The 27,609-nt window shown below is 35.3% G+C and overlaps 1 protein-coding gene across 1 annotated transcript; it reads left to right on the top strand.

Annotated features, from left to right (window-relative positions):
- The first annotated feature begins 221 nt into the window (after positions 1-221).
- MFSD8 (major facilitator superfamily domain containing 8) lies at positions 222-27,269 on the top strand. The gene is made up of 12 exons (XM_019749003.2): positions 222-360; positions 3,485-3,576; positions 7,731-7,774; positions 10,969-11,209; positions 12,017-12,130; positions 13,932-14,076; positions 14,776-14,831; positions 16,071-16,179; positions 18,279-18,413; positions 20,723-20,826; positions 20,914-21,161; positions 22,342-27,269. The coding sequence occupies exons 1-12, from the start codon at positions 296-298 to the stop codon at positions 22,546-22,548; spliced, it is 1,560 nt and encodes a 519-aa protein (XP_019604562.1). The 5' UTR covers positions 222-295; the 3' UTR covers positions 22,549-27,269.
- The last annotated feature ends 340 nt before the right edge of the window (positions 27,270-27,609 follow it).

Genomic DNA, 27,609 nt, shown 5'->3' on the forward strand with positions numbered 1-27,609 from the left:
GTGGCCGTTTAGACACGCCCCGGAGCCTCCTCAGCACGCCCCCACACTGTCCCGGGAGACAAGAGGCGCGACCCGAGGAGAAGGACGAGGACGCAGGGCCCCGCCCCTCCTCCTCCTGCCCCGCCCCGAGGCCCGCGTGATCCCACCTCCGACCTGGGGCGCTCCGCCCACTTTTGGCCGCCGGATGCGCACGCGCATTTGCTGGCCTGTTTTGACAGCTTGGGTCGTGTAGGATGTGAGGGAGCAAGAGGTGTCGCGAGAGTTAGCATCACACCTCCTTTTAAGCGTTATAACTATGGCGAGCTTGGGGATCCAGGCTGAGCAGGAGCCGCTCTTAGGCGACCGCACACCCGGAAGCAGGTGAGCGGATGTTGGGGGAAGGCACTCTCACTCTCCTGCTCTATTGAGACTGGCCCCTTTCCTGGCGTCAGCCATACGGCGTCAGCAGAGTAGGGGTGGGGGGGGCGGTCCCGCGAGACCAGGAGGTGCGCTCCCGCCGCTGAGAAAGGGCGGCCATCGGTGAGCCGGCGGGTTCTGGAGGTGTTTGAGTTTCTGCCTCTTGGATTTTCACTTCAAAGGTGCAGGCGCCAAGCTATTCTGCATTTGGCCCTTTACAAAGCTGAGCACTGTACACAGTTCACAAAAATTCCAAAATTATGGTTTTAATACTTGAAGATACAAATAAACCTGTCTAAAATGTGTTCACTTTTGTCCTATGCCAAATACATAAAGACTAATTTTTTTTATTATAAAGAGTTGATTTTGTTTGTTTGTTTTTAAGATTTTATTGGGGAAGGGGAACAGGACTTTATTGGGGAACAGTGTGTACTTCCAGGCCTTTTTTCCAAGTCAAGTTGTTGTCCTTTCAATCTTAGTTGTGGACGGCACAGCTCAGCTCCAGGTCCAGTTGCCGTTGCTAGTTGCAGGGGGCACAGCCCACCATCCCTTGTGAGAGTTGAACCAACTGAGCCATCCGGGAACTCAGCGGAAGCTGGGCTCAAGGTGCCATGTTCAATCTTAGTTGCAGGGGTTGCTGCCCACCATCCCTTACGGGACTCAAGGAATTGAACTGGCAACCTTGTGGTTGAGAGCCCACTGGCCCATGTGGGAATCGAACCAGCAGCCTTTGGAGTTAGGAGCATGGAGCTCTAACTGCCTGAGCCACCGGGCTGGCCCAAGCTAATTTTTTTTAGCATTTAAGGGATGAAGTGGATTTTGACCCTTATAATTCTGGTTATTTTGATCCTACTTTATGGACAGTAATTCTGAATTGTTACAGTTTGTCTCTTACTGAAACAGGCCCGGTTGGGACCCCCAGAAAGGAGGCCTTGCCATGTCCCTGGCCTTGCCTTTCCCTGCCCTAGTGCTTAACAATTCATCAACCCCCTCCCTGTGGTTTGAGCTTGGAATGTCCCCTGTCCCAGTGAGCTTAGGTTGTCCCCTGTCCCAGTCCCTGCTTTAGATAATTACCCAGATACCTATGCTTGCTTAATATCACAATGCCCCCCCCCCCCCATGCTTGCCGATTACAATCTCTATGGCCTAGCATTCTTTCCAGGTTACTGTCATCACTGTTCCTGGGTTGATGACCACACCGGAGAGCGACACTGCCAGAGTGAAGGCTCCATGCAGACCCCTGGAACCATTAAGTAGTCTCTGGAGGAATGCCCAGATTTTCCCTTGAATATCCCAGGCTGGTCTGAGAATGTTAAGGCAGTTTTTGGAGGTGTTAACCTGCTGCCTTCTCAGACCACCCATGCTCTGATAATAAACGCTTGTTCCGTGACCCAACTCCTGGGTTGGCCTATTGGCGGAGCGGCGCAGGCAGCAGTAGCCGCAGACTCGTTTCGCCTCCGGTTTCATTACTACGTAATTAAGTATGCATTTTTGCCTTTAGGGAATCAGAATTAAGTATCATTTTTGAAACACAGTAATTGTATAAAGTAATTTAATAAATACACAGCTAAATTTAAGCTATGACCACGTTAATTTTTGCTCATTTGTCCCACTTAATCCCTAAACCTTTATTTCTACCACTTTGAAAATCTTTGGAAAATGTATATCTCTAGTTCCTGATTTACTAAACAATATATGTAATGCAATTATATCTATATTTTACCTTCAGATCATTAATATCAATGCTGAAATAATGTTGTAATAGAGTGAAGTCCTCAGCCTATTGATGCATTTTTTGCTTCTATACTAATTTATGATACATTGCTGTACTTTTTAAGTTTTATGTTTGCTTTTTAGCTTTTCTGCCTATTTTGTTCCTGGTAGACTATCTGTCATCATGTTTTTGTTATCTGTTGGCAACCTGTTTTTGTTGCTGTCAGCAGCCTCTCTTCTCCCTACTTTATTGTGGGGCTTTTAGTTTGCTGCTGGGTTGAAAACCACGCATAAACTTCATAGAATTGTGTGTAGTTAGAACATGGAAGTTTGACTCAGGGCTAAAGCGCTGTCCTATTTTGAAGAAATGGCATACATAGTGTTAAGTACGTCAGGAACTAATTTAATATAGTACCTGGCACACACTAGTAGATCTAATAAATGTTCTCGCTCTCCTTCCTTTCCTCTCTACCACTCCCAATCACATTTGGGAAAAAAACAAACAAACAAAAAAAACAACACCTTTTTTGAAGACTAATTTGATTCTAAGGTCTATTTTAGAAAATAATCTTGAAACCAAAGAAGGCATTTTGTTTGTTTTGCATGTCTTAATTATTTGAAAATATAATTCTCATGTTAAGGTAACTTTAACTGTGTATGCATATGTGAAAATGTAATGACTACACACACTCATCTCTACCACCTGGTCTGTATGAACGATCAATCAATTCAGTCTGGAGGGGCCTGGGTATCTCTTGGTCCACTAGTAGAATACATGCTGGACGAAAGGCAAGTATTCCAGGAGTTTTCAGACTAGGAATGTCTTATATCACATCAAACCTTCCTGGTGTCACTTCTTCATTAATTCTGCTGAAATTACCCAACCAAAATAGATTCCTGCAGCAAAGGAAGCTGTCAGCAAGTAGCGCATGTCCTAATGATGACAGTAATTACTTTTAATACCTAGTAGTTGTACATATTCCCCCTATGGGAGATCTAATTGTTATAACTAGTTTGTTGGATTTTTTTTAGATATACTTTTATTCATTTTGTCAGTTTAACAAATTTCAACACTCTTGAATAAATTTGTAACATGCCAACAATAGCAAAATATTTGGTTTGCAAAATGTTTTGCCTTTTTAAGCTACCTCGTGTCTCCCAAGTTTCTATGTACAGTGATGCATAAATACAACCCATGGAAATTCAAAGAAATAATGCTTATTCATAGATTAATTAGTACAGCAAAAACCAATATTAGTAAATCATACCTCTATCATATCATTTTCATGACTTCAGCAGAGAGAAAATAAAACTGTGTCACAGATTTGCGTGTAATGAGATAACTTTATACTACTTTTTTCTTTTTTACACCTAGAGAATGGGAGATTATAGAAACCGAGGAGCATTATAAAAGCCGATGGAGATCTATTAGGATTCTTTATCTTACTATGTTTCTCAGCAGTGTAGGTAAGTATTAGAAATTACATAATTTAAAAAATTCATATAAAATATTTAAATTTTAAAAATTATTTATTATGGTAAAAACCATACAACTTAAAATTTACCATTTCTTAGACCATTTCTAAGACCAGAAGTGTTAAGTATATCTACATGATTGTGTAACCAATCTCCAGAAATTTTTCATCTTGCAAAACTGAAACTCTTAACCCATGAACAACTCTTCATTTCCCAATCCTCCTAGCCCTTGGCAACTCCCATTCTACTTTCTGTTTCTATGAATTTGAGTACTCTAGATACTACATATAAATGTAATCATACAGTATTTTTCTTTTTATGACTAGTTTGTTTCATTTAGCATAATGTTCTCAAGGTTTAGCCATGTTGTAGCATGTGTCAGAATTACCCTCCTTTTTAATGCTGAGTAATATTCTGTTGTATATATTATAGGGGAGGAAAAACTTTCCTCTACCTTCTTAGGTTCTGTAGCTGGGGCCTGCAAATTAAACTGACAAAGGACAGATCAATAGGAGAAAAGGGTACAGATTTATTTGATGTTAATATTTTTACCTAACACTGGGGCCTTCATAGAAAAGTGAAAACCCCAAAGAAATGTTTATACTTGGGGGCTTATATGCCATTTTAACAAAGGGCAATGATTGTGAAGAGTTAGATAAAGGAAAGGGGTTTGGGATTCTAGGGATGGTAAATTGTGGGAAAGTAACTAGGAACTATATGGGAGAAACTAGGTGAAGACAAAGGTTATTTTAGCAAGGTTTGTTTGTGTAGACTCATCTCAGCATGGACTCTCCATCTCCAGGGATAAGAATGTTCTTGTCTTTCTGGTACAAGGAGAGCACTTTTCTCAGGGGAACTTTATGCCCTGATTTTAGGCAAAAAGAGGGAAGGCAGAGAGCCCTTCCTGCATCTGTTGATTGTTAGTTGCCTTCAGCTTAAAATAATCAACATGCCAATGCAGTGTATTTTGGGGTGATTCTGCTCCCCTTCAGTTTATACCTCATTCTGTTTATCCCTTCATCCACTGATGAACACGGGTTGCTTCCACCTCTCATGTCCTATGAATAGCTGCTGTGAACATGGGTGTGTAAATAGCTCTTCAACATTCTGCTTTTAGTTCTTTTGGGTATATACTCAGAAGTGGAATTGCTGGATCATATGATAATTCTATTTTTAATTTTTTGAGGAACTGCTTTATGGTTTTCCAGAGTTGCTACACTATTTATATATCCCACCAACAGGCAGGGTTCAAATTTTCCCATATCCTCACCAATTCTTATTTTATGTTTATCTAACAGTAGTTATCCTAATGGGCATGAGGTGGTAGCTCCTGGGTTTGATTTGCATTTCCCTGGAGGCATCTTTTCATGTGCCTATTACCCATTTGTATATCTTTGGAGAAATGTCTACTCAAGTCCTTGGCCCACTTTTTAGTCAGGTTGCCACTGAGTTGTAGAAGTTCTTTGTATATTCTGGATATTAAAACCCTTTACCAGATACATGATTTGCATCTATTTTCTACCATTCTGAGACTCTTCTTTTCTGTGCTTATTGTGTCCTTTTATTCAGATAAGTTTTAAATTTTGATGTAGCCCAATTTGTCTTTTTTTTCTTTTGTTGCCTATGAACCTCATTTAATTTTTATCTTGACACATACCATACAAATTGTAAAGTGCAAGAATCTTAATTTGTATAGCTCGATGTATTTTAATCTATTAACATCTGAAAATATAGTTACTACAAAGTAAAACTTCATGAGGAAATTTTTTTTAATATTAAGAACTGTAATTATGTTAAAATGAAAAGGAATGAAAATATATGGGAATTATTGATATTATGATAGTTTTTAAAGGAACGTTTTAGGGAATCAATTTTTTTTCAAGTCTAGACTCTCTAAGTCTGTAGACAGTAACTTAACAAGTTCCCTGAGATAGACTCAGTGAAGGTCATTTTACTAAATTGTTTTTCAAATCTTTTCTGTTTATCCCAGTCACCCTCTTGTTCTCTTTCACTTACCAGTGTTGTTCATGATTCAACACTGAGTAAAAACAAATTTTAAATAAAGCTAAAGAAAAGGACAAAATAAAGAATATTTTCAACAATTCTTTGTAATACAATTTCATATCGGATTCTGTATCTATTAGGATGCCTTCCACAAATACCAGGGATAAAATGTTGATTCAAATTGACTGGGGCTTTGGTTCTGCTTCCCAATAACTTTGGTTTTAACCCTCTTCTACGTACTGGTTTCAATTCTTAGGCTGTAGCATGATTGTAGCAGCAGTTCCAGGTGTCACATCTATTCATACGAATATTTATTCATCAGAATTGAGGAATTCTTTCCCAGAGGTCTCCAAATAAACCTCCCCTTATGTCTCACTGGTCAGAACTGGGCTACTTGTCAATTTCTAAACCCATCATCTGCTAGGACAGTGGGGTTACTCTGAATTTTTTTAGATCAATCAGGATTTACCCTCTGGAATTTGTGTGGAAACAGTTTCCCCTAAAGACTGTGGCTTTGTGGAGGAGTGATAGATATTGGAATACAATTGGGATTCTATCAGGAAGGAAGAAGGGGGCAAATAACTGTTGTTTAGGTAGCAATATCTTCAATAGACTGTTTTTTTCACTTAAAATACTTCTAATTTTTAGTATACTCCATAATCTAAACTGATAAGTAATAATTTCAAATTTAACAGCAAAAAAAAAAGAAAAGTATTTTAACTTCAGATTTTAATTGGCATGTTAAAGATTTTGCTTGTTTACAAATTTGATTGTGAAACTGTAGCCTTGAATTTAAATATTAGTTGACTCTTTCAATCCTCTTTTCATAACAGTTAATGTGCAAATTCAAAATACACTAAAATGAAACTAATAATTATTTTTTAAAGGCTTTATAAAAGGGATGAACATGCTACAACATGGATGAATCTTGAAAACTTTATGCTAATAAAGAAGCCAGACACAAAAGACCACATGTTATATGATTCTGTTCAGATGACATTCCCAAGATATGAAAACTAATAAAGACAGAAGGTAGATTAGTGGTTGCTTAGGACTGTTATGGGATTGGATGGAGGGTGGCAGAGTAATAGCTAAAGGGCCCAGGGTTTCTTTTTGAGTCACTAAAATGTTCTAAAATTGACTTTGGTGATGGTTGCACATAATTGTGATTATACTAAAAACCACTGAATTGTATTCTTTAAATGGTTAAATTGTATGGTATGTAAATTATATCTTAATAAAGCAGTTTCTTAAAAAAATAACCTTTATACAATTTTGAGTGGAATAACATTGGAGTTTATCATTACAGCTCTCCAGCAATAAAGACTTAGCAAAAATAATGAATTTTCTTTTATGGTATAGCCATCTTGAAGTATCCTGGTTCTTCACAGCCACTGCCCCCTTTAGATAATCATTTCTTTGTCCTAGTCTTCCCTATAGTCAATTCTCTTTCCCAAACAACACAGATTAGAGGTCTAGCTCTTCCTCTATAAAAAAGTGGCCTTTCCTCTATTCATTTCTGCTATTAATATAATATAAAAACTTAAAGCTTTCAATAAGTTCTATTTAGAGTAAAGTACATAAGTAAGGACAAAAGCTCCCCTGATTTTCTTATATTAATTATAGCTGAAGACTATAATTATACCGTGTTTCCCTGAAAATAAGACCTAGCGGGACAATCAGCTCTAATGCATCTTTTGGAGCAACAATTAATGTCAGACCCGGTCTTATTTTACTATAAGACCAGGTATAATATAATATAATATAATAATATAATATAATATAATATAATATAATATAATATAATATAATATAATATAATATAATATAATATAATATATAATGTAATTACTATAATATAAAATATAATTATAATACTGGGTCTTACATTAATTTTTGCTCCAAATGACGCATTAGAGCTGATTGTCCAGGTAGGTCTTATTTTCGGGGAAACAGGGTATATTCTTTTCAAGCCTTTAATATATCCCTTCTGATAAAACCCCATTGCTTAATAAATTAGACATTTTGGGGGCATAAATTTGTAATTCAGAATGATATTTTAAAACCCACGCAATAGTTAAAAAATTGTATCTATAGAGTGAAATTATTATAGGTATAAATAACAGTTTGTCTCTTTACAGGATTTTCCATTGTGATAATGTCAATATGGCCTTATCTCCAAAAGGTTTGTACCCGTCAACTATTCTTTTCTTAAGCAGCTGTTGTAGCAGTAACTCTTATGTAGTTAAGAGTTTTCTAGAGTCTCTTTGGTATTCTCTGATTTAATTTTTACTAGTACTATATAACTTGAGATAATTCCTCAAAAAAGGCTTATGAGTAAGGTGATCTTTCTATGCTTTCTTGTGCAAACGAGAACACTCTTGAAGTGAGAGGAGTGCTGTTCCAGAATAATAGGATTATACCCGGACAGTCCCAGGCAAATGCACATGTAGGGTCACCTACTTATTAGTCCCTTTCGCGTCCCATCAATGCCCTCTCCCTAATAAAAAGAAATTAAACTAGATTTAGTGCCACATTTGCATTGCTATTTTAAAAATTAATTTAAAAAATTATATTACATGAAATATTACCATGACCATGACACTAAAAATTCTTTCCATACTGGCAGTTACTGGAATTGAAACAGAATGTTTAACAATTATGGAGCACTATCTTCTTTGCTAAAAATATATTTCCATGTATGACAGCTCTTTTGATTTCTATGGTCCCTGTATCTAGTTTATTTAACCTCAAAATTCTCAAGAGAAAGGTGTTCACATTTAAGTCCACTCAGCACAATATGTTGAATTATGAAAAGGTACACAGATACTTGAAAACTCTCTAAAGGTAAATTTATTGTGTATATGAACATATAACTAGTTCTTTGATAAAACAAAATAACATTTTCACCAAAAAAGTTGTCAATTATTTTTCTCAAGTTATTTCACAATAATATTGAGAGATCAGTGTGTGTCAGGCACAGTACTGAAGCTTTCACAACAACCCTGTGAGGTGCTTATTGTCACTCCTGCTTGACAGGTAAAGAACTCAGACTCAGACAAGTTAGGTAGGTTGCCCAAGGTGACACAGCTAGAAAATGGCAGAGCCACACTATCTGAAACCAAAATTGGACTCTTAACCACACTGCTATGTTCCTACTACCTTAAAAGTTTTAAATCTTAATTTAAGGCTATTATCTCTTTGATGATAGTATGTTACCAAATATTACTTAGCTTAAAAGCCATCTGTGAGAAAGATAAAAAGCTATGCCAAAAAACCAGAAAAAACAAACCATTACTACTAAATTGTCTGTCTGAAGGAATGTGGCATTACTTCGAATCTCTGATTTGGACTGCTGCCCCTCACTGATAGCCATCAGCCGAGTGATTCTTTAGGCTCTGTTGTTCACAGATGGGGTTGATTTCCAGGAAGACTCATATTCTTAAACCCAGATTTTGAATTGGGATGATAGGTTATAGGCCTAGGGAAATAGTGGGAATACTCATGCATGAGTTATAGTAAAACGTAATAAAACTGACATATTAGTAAAAACAATATACTAAGAAATACTAGTTTTATATTGTATAGGTAACATTCATTGAGTGCATAGAATGTGCTGACATGGCCCTAAGCATTATACATGTATTGGCTCAAATAATTCTCCTAACAGCTCTGTCAAGTTATCCTCATTTGACAGATAAAATAAAGTATGCTATTTTTCTTCTCACACCCCAGCTACTCAAATACAGGATTTTTCAGAACCTGATAAGTAGAACCTGGTTTGGAAACATCTTGATGCCTGCAACTGTGTTTATTCATCTTTGCATCCCTATTGCCTAGGTTTTGTCATAGTAAAGGCCTCAATGACTGTTAATTATATGAATAAGCAATAATCTATAAGTAAATAGTTGAGGAGGTTTGGGACACCCATATTCGTATCTTACCTCACATAGCAAAGCATTAAGATTTCTAGAACTGGGACATTGTCAATATTAACATGTTTAGAGAATGTTTTGAAATATAGTACCAAACACTTCCGGTTTTATTGGTGTGTTTTTTTAGAGAAGATATAGAACCAACTTTCAGTGAAGTGTGTAAAACCAAACCAGTTTACAGATAATTACCTTACAATATAAGTGGGTAAAGGTCTGAAAGCATGTGTGTGTATGTGTGTGAGGCACACAGAGACAGAGACATGTAGATATACATACACACAGACCCAGGTAGACAGACATGGGGAGTTAGGGGGGTGTTGCTTGTCCAGGCTAAAGAGATCCTGGAAGACTTTCCAAAATCACTTACACCTGAGCAGAGTTTTGAAGGCCTGCGGAAAGAAGTTGGTCGCCTGAAGGAAAGGTGGGGGCCCAGGAGCAGGAGGTGGGAAGGCATTGCTGGTGAAGAAACAGTAGAGGGACCTGTGCAAAGGCGTGGAGGCAAGAATTTGGTGCATTTTGGGAACTTCAAACAGTTCCCTGAGGCTAGAAGTCAGAATTGGGAGGAAGAAGCATGCAGAGAGAAGTTTGAGAGGAGAGACAGTGGCCAGCTTGGAGTTAGTTTTTCATAATAATCAGTTTAGATTTTATCCTAAAAACCACCATAACATAGAAACTTTTTTTAAGTGCTAGAATCCTGAATTATCTGTGTTGAAAGTAAGCATTAGTTATCAGTTTAATGAGAAAACTGTCTTTCAGCTTTTGTGTTTTGTCTTCTTTATTTGACCATGGTGCACAGTTTAAAAAAAAACATGCTAATGGCTGTTTAGCTTATGGAGTAGCATAACTCTAAATAATTTACTTTATAAAAATAAAGAATGGCATATTATTTTTTGTTTTATATATACATATATACACATACCAGGGGTGCCAAAAAAAAATGTATGCAAGTGGACACCTTGGTCAATGTTGCTCAAGCAGCCGTTCGCTGTAACCAGAAGTGTCTGGATGCTGATGGTAACCACTTTGAGCACCGCTTGTAATTGCAGAAGTTAAATGTGTCTTGTATACATCTTTGTTATCGGTATATATTGAGTATTACAATTTTAGTAGTTTTTCCCTTTCCTAAAATGTGTATACATTTTTTTTGGCACCCTCTGTATATGATGATCTTTTTAACAATATTTTTATGAACCAGATAGTTCCATAATCATTCCAAAAGATGAAGCTTCCCAAGCATTTTTCCTTGTGTATGGTGAATTATTAGCACATTTAATTGAAATGTCATAAGGTTGAACCCCATATGATAGTGTTATAAAACTTATGGTAGAATTATTGGTTTTATTTTTTTAAATATGAAATGTTACATAGTCAAAAAATGTATTTATGTTTTATGCTTTACTTTTCTTAGATAACAATTCTTAAAGCATTGTACTTTTTTCTGCAGATTGATCAGACAGCTGATGCAAGTTTTTTGGGCTGGGTTATTGCTTCGTTTAGTCTTGGCCAAATGGTAGCTTCACCTGTATTTGGTTTGTGGTCTAATTATAGACCAAGAAAAGAACCTCTTATTGTCTCCATCCTCATTTCGGTGGCAGCCAACTGCCTCTATGCTTATGTCCACGTCCCAGCTTCTCATAATAAATACTACATGTTGGTTGCTCGTGGATTGGTGGGATTTGGATCAGGTAATATGTATGTATGTATATATATGTTTGCTTGTGTCAGTCACATTCATCCTGACATTTAGGGCCCAGTCTCACCTGGTGTCACCTCCTCTCAGACTCATATCCCATGGTTCTATATAGATCTGTGATTGCAAACAGACAAGTATCTTCCTATCATTTTGCCTCTGCTCATATTCCCATTACCTATAGTTTCTCTCTTCTATTCCTATCATTCTTCATCCTTCAAGATTTAGTTCAAATTCCACATCGTACACAAAGCTTTCGTAGGCTACCCTGCCCCTTGCTTATATACTGTTTTGCACTGTGTTCATCCTGTATCACCAACTGGACAGTAAACTTTGTAATCAGAGACACTTATGACTTTTTAAAAATATTCCATGGCCCCTAGCACAGTCTCTTGCACATAATAAGTGCTCAATAAATTTTTTGGAGTTAAATTTTTAGTGGATTTCTTTTTCTGTTTCTTATATTACAGATCCAAACAGATTGTGGCATCTTTCTTTTATAGTTGTAGCAATCAGTAGTATGCCATTCACTCAGTGCTTTCTCAGTATTTAATGATGAAAAATAGTTTATCATTCTTGTCATGCTGCTTTTTCAATTCATTCAAGTATTTAACTGTTTTCGTATTTCTAAAATTAACATTTTCTGTTAATTGATGCATTTGCTCAATATACATGCTTTGTAAGATCATAAAGAGGAAGCAGTGACTATACTATAGATTAATATTTCTTTCTTCTTTCGTATTAATTCCAAATTAAGTTGAATTTTTATTTTGTTACTTTGGATTATTGTGTCTTTTCTTAGGAAATGTAGCAGTTGTTAGATCATATATTGCTGGTGCTACTTCCCTTCAGGAAAGAACGAATTCCATGGCAAACACAAGTGCATGTCAAGCATTAGGTTTTATTCTAGGTCCAGGTATGTACTTTTCACTTGTCATTACTTAAATTTGATTTGGGAAAATTTTTGAGGTTGAAATATTAAATGAAATCCAAGAATAAAACCTCTAGGTGAAGGGGAAGGGAGGGAAACTAATCTTTTTTGATCCAGCGTTGAGTCTAGGCTCTTTATATATATATATATGTTAACTCCTAAATTAAGTGCTGTTTGTCCGTTTTTTATAGTTTAGGGCACCAAAGCATAGAGAATATAAGTAAATTATCTAAGGTCAGCCAGATAAGTGGGAAATCTGAGGTTCAAACCTATACTCCAAAGTATATGTTCTGTGAAATAATCATTTAGCTTGATGTCTCTGCAAGGGTTTGCTTTTTTCATTTGTTAGAAACAAAATTCTTTCAGCTGAAGGATTTAAGCAACGTTATAGGAGGTGCTTTATCCATTTGCCCTTCACCCGTACCTTTAAGATGTTTTAAAGGTTGAAGAAAATGAAAGTTTTAAAAACACTATTTTCTTTCCTCTTCCAAAGCTTCTATCCTTCAGCTGAGCATAAACAAATAGTACTGAGATTTAATACTTCCCCAAGGCTAATTTTTTGCTGAATAGAGAAATTAGTAATTCCTTATGCTAGAGTAATAGTGAAAAACCATATAGTTGGCTCATGCATTGAATACTGAAGTTTTGAATATCATGTTTGAATCCAACCCACTTTACTTCATTAAACCTCATCCTCACCCCCATTTCCATTGCTTCCTCCTATTTAGCCAAGAAAAAGCTCCACATAGAGAGAATCTAATTCATCATTCACCAATATCTAATATTTCATTTTGGTATTCTGGAGTGAAATGTAAGCACAGATGTAGAATAATTGGATCTACTGCCATATTATATAAGACACATGAGGACATAGTCTGGCCTTATTTATTTACCACTCTACCCTCAGGGTCTAGGACAGTACCTGGTACAGACTTAGGTGCTCACTCAGTAAATATGTTGACCACCTAAAAAAGTATTTTGGATGACTCATTAAACATTTTGTATTATAGATGAGTAAATGTGGGCCTGAAAGGATTAGGTGACTTTTCCCGTAATGGTAGTGACCACGCCAACAAGCACTGAGTGTTCACTGTGTGCTTGATACCATTCCAAGTGCTGCCGGGGCAGGTGGTGTCTTGCTTAATCCTCACCCTAAGGTTACCTGGGACTTCCTGGAAGAGCAAGATACACGCGTAGGATCTAAATCAGGAGAGCAAACCAGGACTCTTCCGATCATGTTTGTTGCTGCAAATCCAATTTTAAAATATTCAGTATACATATAATTTAAATACTATATACACAGTAATATTTAAAAATATTTACTTGAAATGTGACATTTTCTATTTTATAATGAAATTGATGAAACTCTTATAATTTATTTCTGGAAGAAATTCTATAATTTAAATTTCCTATGGAGATTTTTTTAACAAAACAGAAGTTACTGACAAATTATTTTAGATACAATCCTTTGTGAATTCATGTACATCAGTGTTACTCAAACTTTTTTTCATTATTGACCTGCTAAGGAGCCTTTTTAGATATTATTTTTTCTCATCACTCTATCCCAGACATTTTAATACCACAGATCTATTTCGTATCTTTTCTTTGCATATTTGTGCTTTCTATAGAGAAAGAGTAAATTTTTGCCCCCCCCCAAATTTCTTACCTTTGTTGAGATGTAGATGGATGATTCCATCATGTTACTTCCAATTTTGTGATGTCTTTCACAATTTTTTAGCTTGTGCCTCCCATATAATAATTCATCTGCATATATTTTTTAAATAAGTTTTTCAGACCTGTTTTGCACTCATTGGAGAAAAGGGCGTGACATGGGAGACTATAAAGCTGCAGATAAACATGTATACAGCACCAGTTTTACTTGGCGCCTTCCTGGGAGTTTTAAATATTCTTCTGATCCTTATAATATTAAGGTAATTAGAAATCATAAAACTGCATTTGTAGATTGTGAAATTAAATAAACATTATCATTGGGGGATAATTATTCCTATGAAATCTTTATTTCGTATTTGATATCTATAGTTGTGTTCGTTATTTTTTGATCAGCTAATGCACGTAGTACTCGTACCTAAATAACAGACAGTCTGATAAATGAGAAGATTATAAGGTCTGAGATTCAAGGTTTAGATTTGATTTACTAACTATAGGTTTCTAAGTATGGGAATGCAATGAAAGCAACATTTTAAGTAGATTAATGATTAGTATCAACCTTAAATACAAAAGATATTTCAAATATATCTCCTATGTTTTATATATTAGAAGAAATTTTATAAAACTATGGAAATTTTGTTATTGGATATTTCTTTGGAGTGCTTTAACCAAGTCCAAAAGTATTTGTAACTAGTATTTAAAATCACTGCAAAACTTCAAACACTGATTAATATAAATCACATATACTTTTGGATGAATTTTTTTTAATATGGTAGTATGAGAATCATGACTTGTATCTTTTAAATTTTATTGGTTATATCTCATGGTAATAATTTCATTACTCAAGCTAGTAAAAGAAACTATATCAGAATTTATAAAGATAGAAGGCTAGTAAAATTTAAACCATTTATCTATTATATTAAGCCTTTCATGAATACAATATTTATGTTTTTCTTTTTAAGAGAACATCGTGTGGATGACTCAGGACGACAGTGTAAAAATATTAATTTTGAAGAAGGTACTATTAACCTGTGTGACTAAATTATTATAACATTATCAAAGTATTTCTTATGATTCTGTCTGTTTGGTATGTACTTGGATTTTGCTTCTGAGGATAATACAAGGGTGATTGGGGGAAGATCCTCAAAATTGAAAGTTACCTAAATTGATTTTTTTAAAAAGGGCATAGTGATATCAGTTATTTGGTGTTCATGACTGGCAGGGTTAAAATCAATGCTAAAAAAAACTTTGTATTGTTTTTGAAGACCCAATATCCTAAAACCAGTTTTTTGCGTGTGATTATAAAGGGAGGTCATAACCCTATGTTTTGTATCCAACGTGCTTAATTGCCAAGTATAGCAGCCTCCTTCCAAACCTCATTTATCAGTGGAGAAGGAACTCCTTCTCAGGAATCCTGAGATATAAAGGCAGGTACTATTATGAAAAAAATTATAGAAACTTAAGAATGTCACTGCCTGATTCCTGCTACTACACATACACTACAGACAGCATAAATGAACACATATGTGCATTACTTACTTGGTTTACTCTGAATAAGTGGGTAAATTATAAAATAGCATGGTAGCTGTATATAAGTAGATCTATATATAAAGCTTCACATTTCTCAGTTATATCAGGAATAGCTTATACTGAGTGTGTAGCTTAACTACATAGTTCAAAATAATTCCATATACTCACTCGGCCCTCCTAATTTTTTAAAAATATCATAACTTAGTGGTTCTCTGTAAAATACATTTCTTGCAAAAACATAAATTATAACATAAGGGCTTTAAAAAAACTGTTGTAATGACATAAGGATATTTACTACTTTCACGTAGCAATGTAAATTCAAAATATATATTGAAGTAAACCAGGACTGAGAACTGATTTAAACTATTTGAGATCTTCATGAAATCCTCATGAATTTAGATTTAGGTAAGGTAGAAAAAAAACCTGCAACTGAAATTTAAAGCAAATATATTCAGTATGAGATCATTTTATAGAATTCTATACATTCCTATTTTAGATTGAAAGACACCAAAAAGATAATCAGAGTATTTCCTATAGAATTGAAGTGTATCTCCTGGGAAGAAAAGTTACTTTACTTTTAAATGCCATTTAAAAGTTATTTCTGTCATATACATTCTGTTACTTTTCAGTTGAAGTCTAAAAATGATTTTAAATACTTAGTCATAGAATTTGCTACATATGATTTCTACACATGTAGGTAATACAACTTTTCTCCTGTTCACTGTAGCAAGTGCCGATGAAGTTCAGGTTCCCCAGGGAAATGTTGATCAAGTTGCTGTGGTGACCACCAATGTTCTGTTTTTTGTGGTCCTGTTTATCTTTGCCCTTTTTGAAACGTAAGTTTTATTCTGTCTATCTGAATCAGATTATGTAAAAAACTTGTATTTCTCAATGCAGCATTAAACAGGCATATAGATGTTCTCAAAAACTTGATGTAAGGCATTTTTCTTGTCACTATGTAAAAAGTGTATATACATTTTATGATTTTTAACTTGAATGTAGTTAATTCTGTCTATAATCTTATTAGCCTTATCTTCCTTATAAAAAAATCTGTTTCACTAGTCTTTCTCCCTTTCCTCTGAGTTGTATATGTATAATTGTAAAACTAATTTGTCATGATTATGTCAGTCCCTACATATATATATTTCAGTGTGGCAGTTTTAACTTTGTTTAAGCCCTGATCCTGAAAAAAAACAAAAAAAAACTAGTATGACATATTACAAAATCTCTGCTTTGTGTAAGCTTTGTTGACCATTGGTTATCATATGGTTTTTTTATTTTTAAAATGCCTTTTCATTAGGAGGAGAAGGTCCAAGATGGCGGAATAGGAAAAAAAAATCATTATGGAAAAAAAGCCTTTCCATTATAAAAATAGTACATACTTGTAAATATTCCAAGCACTATAACTGTCTTTTCACACCCTTTCCTTTCCTTGGAGGTAACCACTGCCAACAACTGCTAATTCTTCAGTGTGTATTTTTTCAAACATTTATTCTATACCATTATTTGTGTGTGTGTGTGTGTGTGTGTGTGTGTGTATTAAACAAACATAAAATATGTGATATTACCATTGGATAACTTGGTTCATTCCCTTATCAACACATTGTAACATTTTTTATGCCAGTACATATGGATTTGCTTGATTTTTTTTAATTTTTAAAATTATTGAAATATATGAAAGTTTCAGTTCATCTGATTTTGGGGGCATTTTAGAAAACTGTAAAGTATAGATAACATACAATTTACCACCTTAACTATTTTTAATTGTACAAGTCAGTGGCATTAAGTACATTTACAATGTTGTGCCACCATCACCATTATGCATCTTCAGAACCTTTTCATCATTCCAAACAGAAGCTCTGTACTCAAACAGTAAGTCTCCACTTACCCTCACCTGTACCCTGGTAACCTCTATTCTACTTTCTCTTTATGAATTTGCCTATTCTAGGTACCTCATATAAGTGGAATTACAAAACATTTGTCCTTTCATGTCTTGCTTATTTCACTTAGATGGTTTCAGGGTTCATCTATGTTGTAGCATGTGTCAGAATTTCATAACTTTTTATGGCTGTCCATTGTGTGTATATACCAATTTTGTTTATCCATGCATCTATCAATGGACATTTGGGTTATTTACATCTTTTGGCCATTATGAATAATGCTGTGATGAGCATTGGTGTACAAGTATCTGTTTGAGTCCCTGCTTTCGGTTGTTTTGGGTTTGTATCCAGAAGTGGAATTGCTGTATTATATGGTAATTCTATGTTTAACTTATTGAGAAACCACCAAACTATTTTCGACATCAGCTCATCTGATTTAAAAATTTAAAAATGGTAATGTTCTTTCTTTAAAAAAAAGAATGAATACTTTAAATATATTTCAATTCCATCTTGTAGCCAGTTAACAGAAGGAAATAAAAAGTAGGAAAAGAAGCTTGGCAAGAAGGAGACAGTCATATAAAGGAAGAGAGACATTCGGAGGTAGGGAGAAAAATACTTAAAAAGGTAGCGATGAAGAGACTGAAAAAGAGAACAAAAATCCCAGAAGATTCTAATAACTTAATAATAGTAACATTATTTTATTGAAAAGAGACCAATTTAAACCAAAATATAACCATGACTATCTAGTTATATTAGAGTGGGAGTTTTGGTTGGTTTAATTTTCCTGTTTTCCATGCTTTTTGCAATGTGGATGTATTATTACTTTTATAGTTAAAATAAATATTAAAAATTGAAAACACACAGCTAAAAGCACATACTTGTATGTAACAATATCTGCTTAAAATGTGTTAAAATTTCTGTTTATGTAGATCAGGTGTTAGTATTAAAAGGGATGCAAATTCTTGAATGTGTCTGTATCATTATTAAAACCTCTATTTCAAATTTAAGTAACAATGACTAGGATTTAAATAAAATAACTTTTTTTGTTTTTCTAGTATCGTTACTCCATTAACAATGGATATGTATGCCTGGACTCGAGAACAAGCTGTATTATATGGTGGAATAATACTTGCTGCTCTTGGAGTTGAGGCAGTTATTATTTTCATGGGAATTAAACTACTTTCCAAAAAGTAAGTTCTCTGTCTTTGGTTTTGTTTCAAGTCTGTTTTTCCAAAGTGAAACATGAAACAGTTAACAATGTAAATGAATGTGTTAGTAAAATAATTTAAAGCTTTTCTCTCACGTATTAGTTTTAGTCCTTCAACATTAGCAGACAGATATAAAATTTATTAAGGGAGTATGCTATTTCTATACCATTTGGCATATTCTTTAGTAAAGCACGATATTTTACAAAGTAAATAATTATCTTCTATAATATGTTTTTATTTAAAGTATTTCTGAAAGTATTTCATAAAACATTGTTCTGCTGCATGGTGGTGATATGTTATGCAACAAAAAGATTCAACAGTTAGGTCTGGAAAACTGTGGTTAAAATTATGGGACTTCTTTACTCTAAAATGTCTAAATCTTTAGTACATACATAATATGTCACCATCATGACAACTATAGCATGTAACATTTCTGAAAGTTATTTGTAACTCTGATCACAGAACACTTTTTTAAAGAAGCATTTTGGAAAAGTACAACCGTAAAAAACACACTTTGGGATTATTGCTTGTATAACATTTAAATTCATTCATATAGTCTGGGGTGGGACATTAGATTTAGACAGTTCTAACAATTTAATTATTCCTAAGATACTTTAATAGTATTTTAGAACCTTAATAAAGTTAATCAATTAGCAAATATTGAGTCAGTGTGTAGTGTTAGGTGGTGTGATGGATACTATGAAGATTCCTGTTCTTATAGAGCCAAGTAGGGGGCCAAGATATAGATGTAAACATAGACATAGACCCATATTCAAAGTTAAGTAAGAGGAAACGCATTATATCTTGCTACAGAAGTAGAGCAGCCCTGCTGATAGGCATTCCTACAGATTGTCCAATTCCATCCCTTCAAAGAGCCTGTATTCTATTGGGGGGAAGCCAATAAACACAAATAGTCAGGTTGGGATCTACGTAATAATATTACGAAGGAGAAGAGAACAGAGTGGCAAGGCGGGGTTGGGAGAGAAGGGAAGTGTTATTTTGACAGAGTGCTGGAGGAAGGCATGCTTGAGGAAGTTAGATCAGGGACCTCAGCGAAATCAGAGAACAGCCTAGGAGTGGCCTGGAACTCCCCAGAAGACTGAGCTTTGCCAGTTAAGGCCAAGCAGGAAGGCCAGTTCGACCAAAGCAGAATGAGAACAGCAAATGGGAGATGAAGTTAGAAAGATATGAAGCCTTGTGGGTATTCTGAGGGTCATGGGAAACGTTTGGGGTTGTCTGTTTTGTTTCAGGAAGCCCCTGGTCTTGTTTGTATGCTACACTTTTGATTATGGGAAATTTCTCACATATACAAAGGTGTTGAGAGCATCATGTACTGAATCTCTAATATCCGCTACCTAGTTCCAACAATGATAAACTCCTGGTAATCTTGATTCATCTACACCTCTCCCTGCTCCACACTCCCTATCCTTTACGCATCTGCTTTATTTTGAAGTCGATCCCAGACATCATTTCACGTCTTCCATAAATATTTCCGTATGTATCTCTAAAAGTTAATGATGACATTATCACATCTAAAACAAAAAAAATAAGTGATTTATAAATATAATCAAATATCCAGGCAGTATTCAGATTTTTCTCCACTGTTTCACGTGGTTTTTTTTGTTTGTTTGTATTTAGTTTTGTTCCATGGCTTAATCACTTGACTCAGATTCTTAAGTTTCTTGTTTCTTTTAATGTTTTTTTTCATCTCTCTCTCTCTCTCTCTCATTGCAAAACACTGGTATTTTAATTCTATCATTCCTTTATTTACTTGCTGGAATACTTTATTTTGTGTAGGAAAGCCAGGGTGACTCTTTCCTTTTATTTTATTAACTGATTTTTAAAATAGAGTTGGTTCCCTACCATCCTCTAAAAGTGACCACGTGTATTTTATTTTAATACAATGTGAATTCATAGATTGTAACATTTTTCTGTGTTTTAGTCCATTGTCTTTACTGTTGTTTTGGTGTTCACATTGTCATGCTTGGGGCCATAGTGGCTTTGAGCCCTTTTATCATGGTCACTGACAGCTTCTGTACTCTCTCGTACGACAAGATGCCCAGGCTCATCTTACACATTTTCTGTCCCAGACCTGAAATCAACCAGTTTTTAGAGGAAATTATATTTCACATTCATATTAATTTTTAGTGGGAAATTATATTTCGCATTCATATTAATTGGTATATCACCAAAAGTATCAATATATTATTTTATAATTTTTAAAATTATAAAAGTAATGAAACTATGTTACAATGTTTCATTTTTAAATTAGAGTTTCTGTTCTTTAACAGGATTGGCGAGCGTGCTATTCTCCTGGGAGGACTCATCTTTGCGTGGGTTGGCTTCTTTATCTTGTTACCTTGGGGAAATCAATTTCCCAAAATACAGTGGGAAGGTATAGCCATACATAATTCTATAATGTTAGCCCTGCTGTTCATCTAAAATTAACAAGTAATGCACTGTACTAATTTTGTTGTTACAGATTTACATAATAATTCAATCCCTAATACCACATTTGGGGAGATTATTATTACTCTCTGGAGGTCCCCAAGAGCAGATCACAGCGAAGAACCAATTGGCTGCCCAGCTGAACAAGCCTGGTGCCTCTACACCCCCATGATCCATCTTGCCCAGTTCCTCACGTCAACTGTGCTAATCGGGATTGGCTACCCCTCCTGCAATGTCATGTCCTATACATTATATTCAAAAATTCTGGGACCGAAGCCTCAGGTGAGTCAGTTACCCTGGTATTGCAATTATGTAAAATATATTTGTAAGCACTCACATTTTGTGCTACCATTCTCTATTTCCACACAAGCTGATTTGGGGGATTTTTATCATATTCAGCATTTTGAATTTTTGAAAAACCCACAACTTTTGTAAAGTACTTACAGGACTTGTATTCTAGAATTTAACAAACATACTCTTAAGAACTCAAAGATCTCTTAACTTAAGAGTTTATGAATTCAAAATCATTTTCATAGGAAAAATATCTGCAGCATAAAATTCTGAAACTCGTTCTTAAGCTAGGCAACAGTTAGAAAATCAAAACTGATAGGCACATTGGAATCTAGAATTGATTTCTTCTGGCCCTAGGAACAATTACTGAAAAATGAAAACAATAGTCTTAAAGTATATAGCAGCTATGTATACTTTAAAATTAGTTTGTATTATAAGAATTTCCATAATCATTATATAAAAATTAGAAAACATATAGAAGCAAAATAGAGAAAAGTGTCAGAGATAATTACTACTTATTCTTTTAAGCAATTGCTGAGCATTCATTAAATATAGCATAATTTATTTACTCAATCTACCAGTGATGGACAGTTAAGTTGTTTTCAATCTGGGGATATTAAAAGCAATGCTGCTCTGCACATTCTTGGTTGGATAGCATGGGCTGTAGTTTTGGGTACAGTACTTGGAAGAGTCACATGCTGTCTGGTCACTGGAGTCAGCCAAGCATGTCTTCAAATCTCTTGGACAAGTGACTTGAATTTTCTGAGATTCAGTGTCCACATTTGTTAAACAGAGATAACACCAATCAGAAATTTGTGAATACTGGAAACAATATATGTAAAGCACCTAACATAGTGTTTGGAAGATAGCAAGTAGAAAATAAATGTTAGCCTTAAAAGATAAATTGAAAACTCATATTGTTCCCAGGGCATCAGCAGACATTAAGTTTGTCCCTTTCATCTACTTTTATTTTTCCTAACCTGACTCAAGTAAGTTTATTGTTCATTATTTGCTGTATTTCTAGAGAGGCATTTTATATTTAATCCACAAATAAAAGACGGAGAAAGTGATTCCTGTAAGTTTCTCATAGTTTGGTAATAGGAGCATCATCCTTGTTTCTAAAATAACTAAACCTGAGTATCAATCTGCTTCTCCCCTCCCCACCCCACAGGGTGTGTACATGGGCTGGTTAACAGCCTCTGGAAGTGCAGCACGGATTCTTGGACCTGTGTTCATCAGCCAAGTATACACCTCCTGGGGCCCACGATGGGCATTCAGCCTCGTGTGTGGAATAGTGGTGCTCACCATCACACTCCTGGGAGTGGTCTACAAAAGACTCATTGCTTTTTCTATAAGGCATGGAAGGATTCAAGAGTAACCTAGTTAAGACTCTGATGGAAACTACTTGCTGTGTGGGCCTTCCTTTACTAAAGCCTCTGCTAGACAACTGGTATGAGTCAGTTTCCAAAAGTCAGGCTTCAGATACTGTATATTTTGAATAACAAGAACATATATTTAATAACACAGGGAATTCTATGTGTAATTGTGAGCAGTTACATTCTAGATCATAATTTATCTCAGAAAAGAAATAATCTTCATATAACACCTTTTTGGGGGTTGTATGAACTCATGAGTGAATGGGCAATGGTCTATAACTGTGAAATTGTACTCTTCTTTAAGTTATTATTTTTAATACTACACCTCGTGTCTTATCTCACTAAGTAACCCCCAAGTTAATAGATCAGTAGAAATAATGCTAATATTTGAACAGTAAAGAAGATTAAGAGATCAAGATGGCTTTCACTACCTTTAGTAGGCCTAACTACTTTTTTCTTTCCAGTGCTAATAAGTAACTCACTTTAGAAGCATAAGCCCAGTATGTGTTATTATTGTACACATATAATGAACAGCAAACTGTTTATTATAATTATTGGCATTTTCAACTCCCGTAAATTCTGGAGAAAAACTGTCACTTTAATTATTTACTTTTCCCATCTTAGTAGTGGCAGGCTAGACACAACAGGTTTCAGTCTAAGTCTGCACAGCTATTCAGAACTGCAGACTTTTACATTTGGGTGGACCACGACGGCCCCAATCTAGTTAGGCTCATACATACTTGAAGCAAAATGGCTTTAATGTAACAGTTCGCTGAGCTTACTTGAGTATATGGTCTCTGCGTATACATCTCTACCTCCACCTATGTTGAATGCTGATAAAAGGACCTAGTACAAAACTATGTATACGGATAATCAGTATTACCAAAAAGGTAAAAATATTTCTAAATACTTTTCCAAATGTTTTCTACTCTAAGTTATATTTTCAAACCTGAGCGTAAACACTATAATCTGCACTTTATACTAGGTTTGTTGTGCTTTGTTTTTTAGACTTGAACAACAGAAATTTATTTCTCACAGTTCTGGAGGCTAGACATCCAAGGTCAAGGTGCTGGCAGGATGGTTTCTTCTGAGGCCTTTCTCCTTGGCTTGTAGACGGTTATCTTCTCCCTGACTTTTGTTTTATCCAGTTTTACTGAGCTATAATTGACAAGTAACATTGCGTAAATTTAAGGTGTACTTGTTCTGATACTCATATATTGTGGAATGATCGCCACCATAGTTAGCCAACACCTCCATCACATCACATAATTACCATTTCACCTTTGTAGTAACAACATTTAAGATCTACTCTCAGGAAGTTTCAATTATATAATACAGTATTATTAGCTATAATCACCATGCTGTACCTTAGATCCGCAGAATTCATCCTATGTCAGTAAGTTTGTACCCTTTGACCAGTATCTCCACATTTCCTCCATCCCCCAGACCTGGCAACTGTCATTGCACTCTCTGCCTCTAATAATTCAGCTCTTTTAAATTCCACATACAGCTGATACCAGACCTAGCATAATGCCCTCAGGGTCCATCTATGCTGCCACAAATGCCAGGATCTTTCTTGTGGCTGAATAATATTCCATTTTATATATACAGAGGGTGCCAAAAAATGCATTTTAAGAGATGTTATATTAAGAGATATTATCTTAAAATGTGTATACATTTTTTTTGCATCCCCATTTTTTTGGGCACACCCGGTATACTTAAGACAGGTGTGAGGTGGTATCTCACTGTGGTTTTGATTTGCATTTCCCTGAGGATTAGTGACGTGGAGCACCTTTTTACGTACGTGTTGGCTATTTGTATGTCTTCTCTGGACAAATGTCCATTCAGATCCTCTGCCCATTTTTCAATTGATGTTTTGCTACTGAAGTTTGCTATACTATTAAACCCAACTTCTTCAGCTGTAATGGAAGCCTTAATCTGACAGAAATCATCCTATGATTCCCTTTTGGAGATTGTTTTCACTCTTCTCCACCTCCCATAGCAAGCCTGTGTTTCAGTTAGATTTATCAGTTAGTTTACTGGCTCTTTGGTCAAGCCCTGGAATCCCTCGTCCCTGATGTTGTACAGCTCCTTCCTCTGTCTTTCCTTTTTGGGACACTCTAATCCTAAAGATTAAATTTCTCTTGGTTTAGATACTGTGCATAATAAAAATAACAGTAATGGTAATGATGAAAATGATAATAGTGACTATTTATAGAGGTTTTTTCATATCCCAGGGAATGTGTACCATTTAATTCTGAGTTTTATAGACTGAAGTTACTATTATGATTCCCATTTTGCAGGTGAGGAAACAGAGGCACATATAAGTTAAGGAACTTGCCTAAATAAGTCTGTCTTTATAGTCCACACTCTTAACCACTATATTTTTCTTTTTTTTTAATTAAAGTTTATTGGGGCGACAATTGTAAAGTTACATAGATTTCAGGTGTACAATTCTGTATTACATCATCTATAAATCCCATTGTGTGTTCACCAACCAGTCAGTTCTCCTTCCATCACCATATATTTGTTCCCCCTTACCCTCATCTACCACCCCCCTCCCTCCTTACCCTCTGGTAACCACTAAACTATTGTCTGTGTCTATGAGTTTTTGTTTCTCATTTGTTTGTCTTGTTCGTTGTTTTCGGTTTATATCCCACATATCAGTGAAATCATATGGTTCTCTGCTTTTTCTGTCTGACTTATTTCGCTTAGCATTATACTCTCAAGATCCATCTATGTTGTCACAAATGGTCCTACATCATCTTTTCTTACCGCCGAATAGTATTCCATTGTGTATATATACCACAACTTCTTTATCCATTCATCTGTCAAAGGACATTTTGGTTGTTTCCATCTCTTGGCCACCGTAAACAAAGCTGCAATGAACATTGGAGCACACGTGTCTTTATGTATAACTGTTTTCAGATTTTTTTGGTAGATACCCAGGAGAGGGATTGCTGGGTCATATGATAATTCTATTCATAATTTTTTGAGGAACCTCCGCACTGCCTTCCGTAACGGCTGCACCAGTCTGCATTCCCACCAACAGTGTACAAGGGTTCCTTTTTCTCCAGAGCCTCCACAACACTTGTTACTATTTGTCTTGTTGATGATGGCCATTCTGACTGGGGTGAGGTGATATCTCACTGTGGTTTTTATTTGCATTTCTCTGATGATTAGTGATGTTCAGCATTTTTTCATGTCTATTTGCCATTTGTATGTCCTCTTTGGAGAAATGTCTCTTCAGGTCCTCTGCCCATTTTTTAGTTGGGTTGTTTTTTGTTGTTGAGTTGCATGAGTTCCTTGTATAGTTTGGATATTAGCCCCTTATTGGAGGCACTGTTTGCAAAAATCTTCTCCCATTCAGTTGGTTGCCTCTTTATTTTGTCGAGGGTTTCTTTTGCTGTGCAGAAGCTTTTAAGTTTGATATAGTCCCATTCATTTATTTTCGCTTTTACTTCCCTTGCCTTTGGAGTCAAATTCATAAAATGCTCTTTGAACCCAAGGTCCATAAGTTTAGTACCTATGTTTTCTTCTATGCACTTTATTGTGTCAGGTCTTATGCTTAAGTCTTTGATCCATTTTGAATTAATTTTGGTACATGGTGACAGCAGTCCAGTTTCATTCTTTTGCACGTGGCTTTCCAATTCTCCCAGCACCATTTATTGAAGAGGCTGTCTTTTTTCCATTATATGTTTTTTGCTTCTTTGTCAAAAATTATCTGTCCATATTTATGTGGTTTTATTTCTGAGGTCTCAATTCTATTCCATTGGTCTATGTGTCTGTTTTTCTGCCAATACCATGCTGTTGTGATTATTGTTGCCTTGTAGGACAAGCTAAAGTCAGGGAGTATGATACCTCCAGCATTGTTCTTTTTTCTTAAGATTGCTTTGGCTATTCGGGGTCTTTTGTGGTTCCAAACCACTATATTTTTCATAGTGTGGAAAACAGCCCAGAAAGTTTCAGTACCAGTTAATTAATCGCTAATTGTAGGGCAAATTAAATAACCAATAATGGTGACTACTATTAGTAGAAGTATTTGAGAAACTTAATTTGAAGCCTGCTGACTGGGCTTTTATGTTGGCTTAATGGTTAGCCATGTAAGAACATGACATAGACAAGTTTCCCAACTTCTAAAAATCTGTAATACTGAATAAAATTCAGATAAAATGACGACCACCTTCCTTTTCATTGAGAACATATTATTCTCAGGGGATTATACCTGTGCATATCTTGGCACAAAAAATAAGGAAGTGACATGAGGTTGAGGAGAGAGTAGGGAGGTAAAGTTTGAGGAAAAAAATCACCTAGTTGAGGTCATGAGTGGGACAAGTTGAGTATAAATTGAAAAAGATGATAGGAGAACCTGAGGTATGAAAAACTGCTAAAAATAGTATGTATTTAAGAAGTTTTTGAAAACCTAAACTTAAACTTGTCGTATTTTGTAGGGATTTATAACTTCACAAAGCTTCTTCGTGCTACCTTTGGCTACATTTAAAATAAACTCTTCCAGTTCATATAAAACTTTTCTCTTTTATAAAGTAAAATAAATCTGTAATTTATTGTTTTGGAGAGGAGAAACTACTTAAATGCACCTATTCAACTATTTTGAGAGGAAATTTGGGGTACCATTTTTTACCACTGTGGACTTAGTTGTAATTCAATGTATTCAACATTGTGAATGCACATTTTCTAATAAACAAAATTATTATTTATGTACCTTAAGCCTTAAAATTTTACTTATTCATACTTTCAGTACATATTTTAGGGGTACCCACCATGTGCCAATCACCATGGCACTGTTGGGAATACAGCAGTAAACAAAATACAAAGCCCCTACCCTCACGGGACTGACATACTGGCAGGAAAGTCAGACGTTAGTCACATGATTACACAGATGATTATCCTCAATGTAAGAAAAGCACAGGGAGCTAGAAAGGTGAACTTAGGAAGCATGGTATTATATAACAGGTTAAGTATTTTGGACGTTAAGAGAAATAGGAAGGCATTTAACGTAACACAGTCTCTAAAAAGAAACCTGGCTTCTTGTAGAAATGGAT

Source organism: Rhinolophus sinicus, linkage group LG07 (genome assembly GCF_036562045.2).
Source record: "Rhinolophus sinicus isolate RSC01 linkage group LG07, ASM3656204v1, whole genome shotgun sequence".
Taxonomy (NCBI): domain Eukaryota; kingdom Metazoa; phylum Chordata; class Mammalia; order Chiroptera; family Rhinolophidae; genus Rhinolophus; species Rhinolophus sinicus.